The 9,612-nt window shown below is 51.3% G+C and overlaps 2 protein-coding genes across 2 annotated transcripts; both read right to left on the bottom strand.

The window, feature by feature from the left end:
• Nucleotides 1–1,165: 1,165 nt before the first annotated feature.
• On the bottom strand, nt 1,166–4,185 carry LOC145946275 (uncharacterized). The gene is made up of 5 exons (XM_083055814.1): nt 3,888–4,185; nt 3,365–3,799; nt 2,041–2,748; nt 1,630–1,921; nt 1,166–1,544 (listed from the first exon to the last, which is right to left on the bottom strand). Exons 1-5 carry the CDS (start codon nt 4,183–4,185, stop codon nt 1,166–1,168), a joined length of 2,112 nt encoding a protein of 703 aa, XP_082911940.1.
• Nucleotides 4,186–4,536: 351 nt separating this feature from the next.
• Nucleotides 4,537–5,517, bottom strand: LOC145946274 (uncharacterized). The gene has a single exon (XM_083055813.1). It carries the CDS (start codon nt 5,515–5,517, stop codon nt 4,537–4,539), a length of 981 nt encoding a protein of 326 aa, XP_082911939.1.
• Between the last annotated feature and the right edge of the window lie 4,095 nt (nt 5,518–9,612).

The following is a 9,612-nucleotide window of genomic DNA, read 5'->3' as shown; positions in this document are numbered from 1 at the left end:
ATAGTTAAATTCGTTTTATCTATATACGAATTTAATTCTAAATATTTTGGAATATTCTGTATATAAAAATGTCCAATAACTCGCAAACTACCTTTTTATAAACAGGTAAAACGTGCTAAACTGAATAGAAAAGTTCTCTATCATTTTGTGATCTTTGCAATGATTAATGAGAAATAAATTTTTAAAAATCGATCAATTTTCTCACACGACGATAAGTGCGCGGCGAGAAAAAACAGCTCAGTTTTTATGTCGTTACTAACTAAGCGTGCGGTGAAAAGAAACAGTATAATGTTAGGGGAGGAGCACGATCATATAAACAGGTCTGGACACTTAGGCTCGGCAAGCGTCCTCTAAATGAAGCCAATATGGCGTCAGAAAAAGTAAAAAAAAAATAAAATATTTAATAAAATATTTTTTTTGGTTATTGATGTTACATACTTGTTTGTTAAACAGTTAAACACTTAAGCCTACGGCACACGATACGATTTTTCGTACTGGATCTGATAAGATTTAGTAACATACCCATAATCACGAGAGAGAGAGAGAGAGAGAGAGAGAGAGGGAGAGAGGGAGGGGGAGGGAGAGGGAGAGGGAGAGGGAGAGAGAGAGAGAGAGAGAGAGAGAGAGAGAGAGAGAGAGAGAGAGAGTCCGTAATACACTATTACACGTTTATTATACGCGTACGTCACTTATAAAACGACAGCGGTCAGCGGTTAACAATTTGATAATCGCACACGAGTGCGTAGGCGATCGAGAAAAGGCCAAGCTAGTACGAGGCTCGGTTCACCGCGAAGTTTCTCGACAATCGCACGAAAATTCTCGGTACACAGAGATAGACTCTCATATACATTCGGCGACTGACTCGGTTCTTCGCGGAAACCGGAGATTTGGCTCGTCGCACTCTCGACCCCCCAGCCCCCGCTCTCCGAGCTACTCGATTCACCTGGATGCGGGAGGAGAGGCCGGGAGTGCATGATCCAAGCAGAACGCAAAGGAAAACAATCGGGGTCGCGCGGTTGGTTTCGGCTGTCTACAAACATGCCGCCCGTCTCGTCCTCAGGACGAAATTGATGGAATAACTTTGGTGTGCCGCCCGCCATGGAGTACCGGCGGGGCGAAGAGACGACGAGCTGAGTGGTTGTATGATGCTAACGGTCGTTTACACCTAGTCTGTTTCCCCGGCTACCGGTAAGGGAACGAGTTTCGCACCGGTCTCTTTAATACGAAGGTAGAGGTTTTGATGGTGGCTACTCGAACGAGCCCATCGGTTCCCGGATGGAGGGCTATGAGCGCGGGCAAGAGCCCATTTTGTTGGCGGTTGCAGCTCGTGTTTTAGGAGGACTAGGTCGTCCACGGCTAGATTGGGCGTCAGTCGCCTCCACCGCCTTAGTTGTTGCAGATGGTGTATATATTCCGTTGACCACCTGCACCAGAAGTGGTCTCGCATGGCCGTGGTTAACGCCCAGCGTGTCGCCAAGCGGCCGGATTCCAGAACGGCTGAAGGAGGCTCTGGTATATTCGTCAGCGCTTCCCCGATCAACAACCTGGGGTCAAGGCGGAAAGGTCGGAAGGATCGTTGCTGAGTGCGTACAACGCCTAGAATTGAGGCAGGCCTCTATTTGCGCCAACAGGGTCGTCATCTTTTCGAATGTGAGACAGGCGTCTCCGACGACCCGTCTCAGGTGATATTTCACCGCCTTGACTCCGGCTTCCCAGAGTCCTCCGAAGTGGGGGGCCTCAGGAGGGATGAAGGCCCAATCAGTGCCGTCGTTGGCGAGGCTCAAGGCGCACTCCTTGAAGAATTCGGAGGCCGCGTGGAACATGGACCTTAATTCCCTAGCAGCACCTCTGAAGTTCGTCCAGTTGTCGCTGAGGAGACGTTGGCATCGGCCTCGTCGGAAGATAAACCGTTTAAAGGCTGCTAAAAAGAAGGCAGATGAGAGATCGGATACAGCTTCTAGGTGGACGGCTTGGACGACAAACACACAAATAAACATATATAGCCCTTGACGGACTTATGACCACGCCCTTTCGAGGTACGAAGGGGCACAGGGCCGGCGTAATCGACTCCGGCGAATAAGAATGGACGGCTGGGTCTCGTGCGCTCCGCCGGTAGGTGGCCCATTTGTTGCTCAGCGATGACTCCTCGAAATCGGGCGCAGCGGACGCAGGCGTGGATGACCGAGCGGATCAAGGAGTTAGCTTGCAAGATCCAGTATCGCCTCAGGAGCAGACTTCGGGTTAGTTGGGGTCCTCCGTGGAGCGAACTGGCGTGAGCCTCCCGCACGAGGAGAAGCGAGAGGTAGTTTTCCTTGGCGAGAATGAGTGGATGCTTCTCGGCGAATGGGAGAAGCGCTTGTTGAAGGCGTCCACCCACGCGCAACAGACCATCTGGATCCAGGATGGGGCGGAGAGGCAGCAGAGGCGACCTGGCCGGTGGCTGCTGCTTGGTTTCAAGGCGGGCTATCTCCTCGGAGAAGTCCTCTTCTTGGGCAATTTGGACCCATCGTCGGCGAGCTGATTCCAGTTCTTCAGCCGTCAAGAATCCCGTTCGCTTGCCTTGAGGATGTCGTAGGTTATATGTAAACCTGAAGCAGAGAGCAGATATACGTAGCAACTGCATTAGACTGGAGTACCGATGCAATACGTCATTGCACTCCTCCGGCTTAGCGATTAGAGTCGTCCGTGGCCGGAGCTCCTCCACCTCAGCGCCACTGTCAGATTGACTCGGTTCGTGAGTTGCATAGTCTGGGTGAGCAAGCCAGGATGGGCCGGTCTACCAGATATTGAGGTCAGCCAACGCTGCAGGAGATAGGCCTCGCGTAGCCGCGTCCGCCGGGTTATCCTTCGTCGACACGTACCTCCAGTGCGGCAGGGGTATCAGATCCTGCACTTCAGCAACTCGGTGGGCGACGAACGGCTTCCAACGCGTTGGATAGGATCGAATCCACGCCAGTGCTACCGTAGCGTCCGGCCAAGCGAAAATTGGGACGTCTTTCATGTCCAGTCCTCGGGCGGTACTGCGGAGAAGGCGAGCCAGAAGCACAGCACCACATAGTTCTAACCGTGGTATCCAGACTGGCTTGACTGGCGCCACCTTGGCCTCACAGTTATGCCACCTGAGGCATCCGCACAGCGTAGATATACTGCCGCCGCATAGGCGCGGCTGGCGGCGTCTGACAATGAGAAACCGTGCAGTTCGACCGTGCCCTCCGGCCCAGGGAGATTCACGCAGCGTGGTATGCGCAGTTGGTTTAATTGAGGCAAGGTCTCCGCGAACGTCGTCCATGCAGTCCGAAGGTGGCGTGGTAGGGGTTCGTCCCAGTGAGTCCGCCCATCCACAGGTCCTGAATAAAGATCTTACCGAAGATTAGGACTGGAGCAGCCCATCCAAGTGGATCGAAGAAGCGAGCCACATCCGACAAAACCGTTCGTTTGGTTTGATCCCTCAAGGTCGTGACAGGCGCCACCCGTAGGGCGAAGCTGTCATCGCGAGGACTCCACAAGACTCCTAGGGTGCTAACCCCGTCTCGGTCGTAGAAAACCTTGTCGTCGCATTTTCCAGTAGGGCACAGCTCGGGCACATTCGCCGCCCATTTGCTTAGCTCGAATCCGCCGGCGGCGAGGATTGCCTGGATTTGACGCTTGGTTTCTATCGCCTCCTCGAGTGTGTGACCGCCCGTCAGGATGTCGTCGACATACGAGTGGACCTTGATAGCATTGGCGCCGAGGGGGAAGTTTGATCCTTCATCGTCGGCGAACTGCAGGAGAGTACGCAGCGCTAGGTACGGTGCTGATGCTATGCCGTAAACCACCATCTAGCAACCGGAAATCCTGCACCTCCTGGGCGGGGTCCGGTCGCCACAGGATGCGCTGCAGGTCAGTGCCTTCTCGATGCACCATGATTTGACGGAACATCTTTACGATGTCCGTCGTGAAGACATACTTGTAGAGACGCCAGCGCAACAGGATCGCCCAGAGCTCGGACTGCAGCTTCGGTCCAGGAAGAAGCAAGTCGTTGAGCGAGTAGCCGGTAGAGGTGCAGTGCGATGCGTTGAAGACAACGCGTATTTTATCAGTCGCACTTTTGAAGACCGCGTGGTGCGGCAGATAGTAAGCGTCGGCTCTGTGAACCTCCGTGGTCGGAACGACGCACATATGGCCTAGTTGGTGATATTCACTCATGAAAGTACCGGTCGCGCAGTGCTGGATTGCGCGTCAGTCGGCGTTTCAGGCCAGTTAGCAGGGAGAGCGCCTCCCGTCAATTGTGGCTCAGACAGACACCGTCGTCCTTCCTCCTAGGCAGCCGCACTGTATACCGGCCTTGCGAATCGCGTTGATGCGTTGCCGCAAACTCGCTTTCGCAGCGTTGATTTTCCGGTGTGGCGGCCGGGTCGGAAGGCAACTCCTTCAGTTGCCAGAAACGCTGAAGAACTTGATCCACTTCGGCCCAAGGAGCGGAGACGTGAAGCGCAGAGACGCTCGAGCGATCATGTTTCGACGGCGGGGCGGAAGCTTGTCCTATGAGGACCCATCCTAAGGCAGTAGTTTGGGCGTGCCGCTGGGGCCTAATTTAAGGCCTTCTCGCAGGAGAGACCCGTACACGTCGGCGCCGAGGATGGCGTCTACAGTCGCTGGGCGGTCGTATTCCGGGTCAGCAAGAGTTAATCCTGCCAGATGAGGCCAATTATGTTGCTGTACTTGCCGTGCGGGAAGAAGCGAGGTGAGCCGTGGAAGTACCAACGCCGATGGTAAATGCAAGCGCACACTATGATCCCGGGGCGACCCGATCGTGAGTGTAACCGCGTGAGTGGCAACACCAGAGGTCGTCCCATGTATGCCGGACACTGCAACATAAACTCGTCTTCTGGTTAAATGGGGACTCTGCGCGACTTGCTCGGAGACGAACGAGGTTTCCGACCCAGAGTCCAAGAGTGCCCGTATGGTGATTTCGCCTCCCTTTAAGTTAGAGCAGATCAGGCGTGCCGTGGAGAGCAGGACTTGACTTCTCGCCGAACTGGTGAGAGTTGCAACGTTGGATGCCATCGCGGACCCGGAGGACGCGTTTGAGCTGGAAGCGACGTTGACGTTTGCGTCCTTGGCTGGAGAGTCTGTGTTAGAGGCAGAGAAGGCGTCTGAGGGGTGCAGTAAAGTGTGATGCTTGTTGCCGCAGCGGAGACATCGCAAGCCAGACGGGCAGTTGGACACTGCGTGCTTTAGCTTGAGACAGTTGAAGCACGCGCCCTGCTTCTTGACGTGATCACGACGTTGGGAGACAGTAAGATCCTTGAAGCGCGAGCAGTAGTTAAAAAGATGATTACCCTGACATAAAACGCAGCGTTTGGCCGAGGTGCTCGTGGATGACGTAAGAGAGTTCACCTTCTGCTTCTTATCAGATTTAGCCATGGCAGCGGGTTGCGGAGCAGCTTTAATGTTCGCAGCTTCCAGCGCTCGTATACGCGTCTGCAAGAAGTCCTGCAGCTGAGCGAGCGTTGGAAAATCCGTGCTGGTCTGCATTGAAGTTTCCCAAAAAAGGCGCGACGACGGGGTTATTTTCTTCACCACGACATGGACAAACCAATCGTCCTAGTGAGCGACTGGACGTCCCAAGGACTCGAACGATCTTCTGGCCTGCAGTATCGTGCTGCTCAATCGTTTGAGTTCAACGGAGGAGGGCTTAGCTATCGTTGGGCTGTTCAAGAGAGTTCGCATGTGTGTTGCTAACAGGACCCGTCTGTTGTCGTATCAGGAGGTTAATTCCAACCATGCCAGTTCATATCCTTTGTCGCTCAACTCCACGTTGGCAACAGCCGTGGCGGTCTCGCCAGAGAGGCTGGCCTTCAGGTAGTGAAGCTTCTGCGCAGGAGCCAGGTCGGGAAGGTCCCCAACCAGTGATCGAAAGAGGTCTCGGAAACTCTCCCATGCCAATTGGTCCCCGGAGAAAGAGGGCAAGCTGATTTTCGGGAGCTGAATTTGTCTGACGGAGGGGGCGGCGGAGCCAGAGATGTCGAGCTTCGCGGTTGGTGCGTCGTCCTTAACCAGCGAGACAATTCGCGACTTAATGAGGACATAGCTGTCCTCTGTAAAGGTGTAAGCGTCGCTCTTCAGATAGGCGATGACGCAGGATCCTCTGATCCGATAAGCTCGAAGTGTACTCTCTCGTAGCGACGCCAGTAGTCCTCGAGCAGCCCCAGTCTGATCTTGAGGTATGACTGAGTGATCTTGTCCTTGCCAATCTTGACAAGGTTCTCCCAAAAGCGGTCGATGAGGCCCTTGGTGGCGGAGTGCTTCTTGATTTCGGCATCCATCTTCACGTGGGTGGGTAGAGGTTTACTTGTCACACCGTGGTTTCACAAAGTAGATCAACACGCGGGCATAGAACTTGCCACTCGCGTGACGAGAGTTTCTAAGCGCAGGTAGCGCGAGAGTTCGTAGGCGCGTATAGCGCGGAGCTAAAGCTCGTAGACACGGGTAGCGCAAAGCGCGGAGCGAGAGCTCGTAGACGTGGGTAGCGCGGGGCACGGAGCGAGAGCTCGTAGGCGCGTGTAACGCGAGGCACGGAGCGAGAGCTCGTAGGCGCGGGTAGCGCGAGGCACGGAGCGAGAGCTCGTTAGGCGCGGGTAACGCGAGGCACGGAGCGAGAGCTCGTAGGCGCGGGTAGCGCGAGGCACGGAGCGAGAGCTCGTAGGAGCGGGTAGCACGAGGCGCGGAGCGAGAGCTCGTAGACGCGGGTAGCGCGAGGCGCGGAGCGAGAGCTCGTAGACGCGGGTAGCACGAGGCGCGGAGCGAGAGCTCGTAGGTGCGGGTAGCGCGAGGCACGGAGCGAGAGCTCGGAGGCACGGGTAGCGCGTGATCCGGAACACAGAGCAGCTAACCACACGAGATGCACTGTAGGGGTGCACTGTGCTCTTTACTCCTCTCTCAACTCTCTTTAACACACCCGTCAGCACTCACTATCACTGATAGGGGTGATCGAAATTTCGCGTGGCGATCACGCCGGAAGTTTGTATTCTTCGTTTCTCCTCTAACTAAATCCGGCTCGAAGGACCAAATCTTATGTTTCACCCTTGTCGATTGGAGCTGATCGGGCAGCGGGATCCACCTGTAGTAGCCCGGTTAATCGAAAAGAGATATCGAAGGAAGCCAGAGGATGAGGGGGATAGATGGAAAACGAGAGAGAGAGAGAGAGAGAGAGAGAGAGAGAAAGCTTCATTTATTTAGCGCTTTGGAACAAGTCCCCTCAAGCGCGCAGGTTAGAAAAGTATACAGAATAGAAAGAATTTACACAATAGTGTGAATAGCTAGTACATATGTATATATACATATATGATGTACATACATATATTAGTAAAATAAAACATATCAAAGAGAAAAACAGCATATTTAAAAAGAATAAAGTAAACAGCATATATTAAAATAATGTATTCTATTGAGGTATGCCAGAGAGAGAAAAGTCTTTAGAATGTGTTTAATTATAGTCAAGATAGACTGAGCAAATGCACATAGAGCCTTTATTTAAAGACAGTCAGCGATCCCGCCTCCCGAACAAATTGAGGCAGGCCGTTCCACAGCTTGATGGACGAAATTCTGAAAGAACGCTTGAACAGTTCCGTCCTGCGGCTGCATTAAGGTGTCCAAGGGAGTTTTAGTCAATCGTTCTGAGGTAGAAACCCTTAAGGAGAAGTTAGAGTGAAAAGATTCAGGCTTTCCTGACCACAGTATATTAAATAACAAGCATCCTACAAAGTAAAGACCTGCGTGGACCGATCTTAAGCCAGCGAAGCCTCTCATAATACGCCGTCATACGGGCATCTGCCTTTACATTAAAGATGAACCTTATACAAGCATTTAGAGCCCTATAGTTTCTTATCATGCTCTGCCTTCATGTCTGTGAAAGCCACGCAACTATAATCCAGGTGAGGATCCCTGTATCAGGGTGGTGACAAATCTGATTTGTAGTGCTTCTGAGAATAAATGCTTGCACAGTTTTAGCTGATATAGAGCTGAATGAGCTTTGTTCGTCATCCTTGTAACCTGCTTCTCCCGTGAAAGAGTATTGGTAATCGTCACTCCGAGGTACTTCACAGATGTTGAGGATATTTTAAATATTTCACGTTGAGAATTTGATCATAGTTTTATCCACCTTTATCCCAAGGAGGATATTCAAGTAAATGGCGTTAATGAATCTTGAGGTGCCCAGAATTATTGCTTGCGTCTTATCAGCGTTAAAGCAAAGCCCATTAGTGACCGTCCAGTCAATAATTGCTTCTATATCCTCATTCAGTCTGCTGATTGCATCCATCAAAGTAGTAGGTCTAGGAGAGTTCTAACGCAGTTTAGGTCATTCACCCCGTTCCGCAGCGCGGGGGAATGACGTCACGCGGGGAGGGGGAGGCGATCGCAACCGCGGCGCGCGGGAATGACGTCACGCAGGAAGGCGTCCTAGTCCGCGAGAGGTCCGCGGGGAGGGAATCCACGAAATCAGCATGCATGGTCCGCGAAGGGTATGCGGGGAGGGGATCCGCGAAATCTGCGTGCGTGGTTCTTGCGGGGGAGGGGGAACGTGAGGTTAGGATCCGCGAAAGAGAGGCGTACGCGAAAGAGAGATAGCACAGCGACAAGATAACGCGAGGCGCACGCGAAAGAGAGAGATGACGCAAGACGCACACGAGAGATAACGCGAGGTGAGATATCACGGCAAAGGAGAGCGCGAGAGAGAGGTGTTTGCGAGAGATACCGCGGCAAAGGAGAGCCCGAGGCGTACGCGAAAGAGAGAGAATTATTTTTTCTATTATTAACATTTTAATGATATTTTAATCATAATAATTTTTAATAATTTTTAATAATTTTATGAGAGAAAGGAATTTAAATAAATAGTTTTTTTAAAAAACCAATTTTTAATAAAAGTATATATATATTTACATGTGTGTGGTGTTGTGTGTGTGTGAATTTAAAATATAAAAATATAAAATTTAAAATATATACAAATATAAAATATATATACATTATAAAATATAAATATAATTTAAAAATAATATGATGTAATAATATGATAATAAAATAATATAATAGCGGTTGCTGCAGTGGGGCGGCGGTGGTGCGACGGTGACAGCGATGGTTGGACGGTGGTTGCGGTGATTGGGTGTCGGTGGACGTCGGTACGATGGTGCAGCGACCGTGAGAGGCTCCTGCATAACAGAAAAAATTTTTTATTAATTAATTTTTTTATTTATAAATAATTTAATTTATTATTTTCTGAATTTTTAAATGGAATACTTACAAGTATTGCACACTGGACACATGTTTCTTGTGAACATTTGGTCCAACGGAGCCTGACAACCGGTACACCACTGTCCCAAAAGCTGCTCGTATTGCGCCGTTTTGTGAGTGCACACGACGTTAACTTCAACGAAAAGATTAAGCATTCGCACAAAGCACCTTGTGCACAACTTAGCACCAACCCATGGATGATAATACAGGCGTATCAAACATATCCTCGTTGTATCATCCATGGAGATGATGTCTGCTGTGCACAAGTTTTGCACTCTTATTTTGCAATTAACACCGTCACACTCACTGTCATAGTCAGAGTCGTTAATGGGCTCTATTTCA

The sequence above is a fragment of the Prenolepis imparis genome, unplaced genomic scaffold, assembly GCF_030444845.1.
Source record: "Prenolepis imparis isolate NDT839.2.m4 unplaced genomic scaffold, iyPreImpa1.0 SCAF_15, whole genome shotgun sequence".
Classification (NCBI taxonomy): domain Eukaryota; kingdom Metazoa; phylum Arthropoda; class Insecta; order Hymenoptera; family Formicidae; genus Prenolepis; species Prenolepis imparis.
This window is presented reverse-complemented; position numbering and strand designations above follow the sequence as displayed.

What these genes read in the sequence shown, in the direction of transcription:
- LOC145946275 (XM_083055814.1), bottom strand. Translation starts at nt 4,185, where the DNA reads ATGAGTGAATATCACCAACTAGGCCATATGTGCGTCGTTCCGACCACG. An exon ending in TGCTCCAGTCCTAATCTTCG is followed by an intron (nt 2,749 to 3,364) that starts GTAAGATCTTTA and finishes TTGCTCACCCAG; the next exon opens with ACTATGCAACTCACGAACCG. An exon ending in TTCGAAAAGATGACGACCCT is followed by an intron (nt 1,545 to 1,629) that starts GTTGGCGCAAAT and finishes CCTTGACCCCAG; the next exon opens with GTTGTTGATCGGGGAAGCGC.
- LOC145946274 (XM_083055813.1), bottom strand. Translation starts at nt 5,517, where the DNA reads ATGCAGACCAGCACGGATTTTCCAACGCTCGCTCAGCTGCAGGACTTC.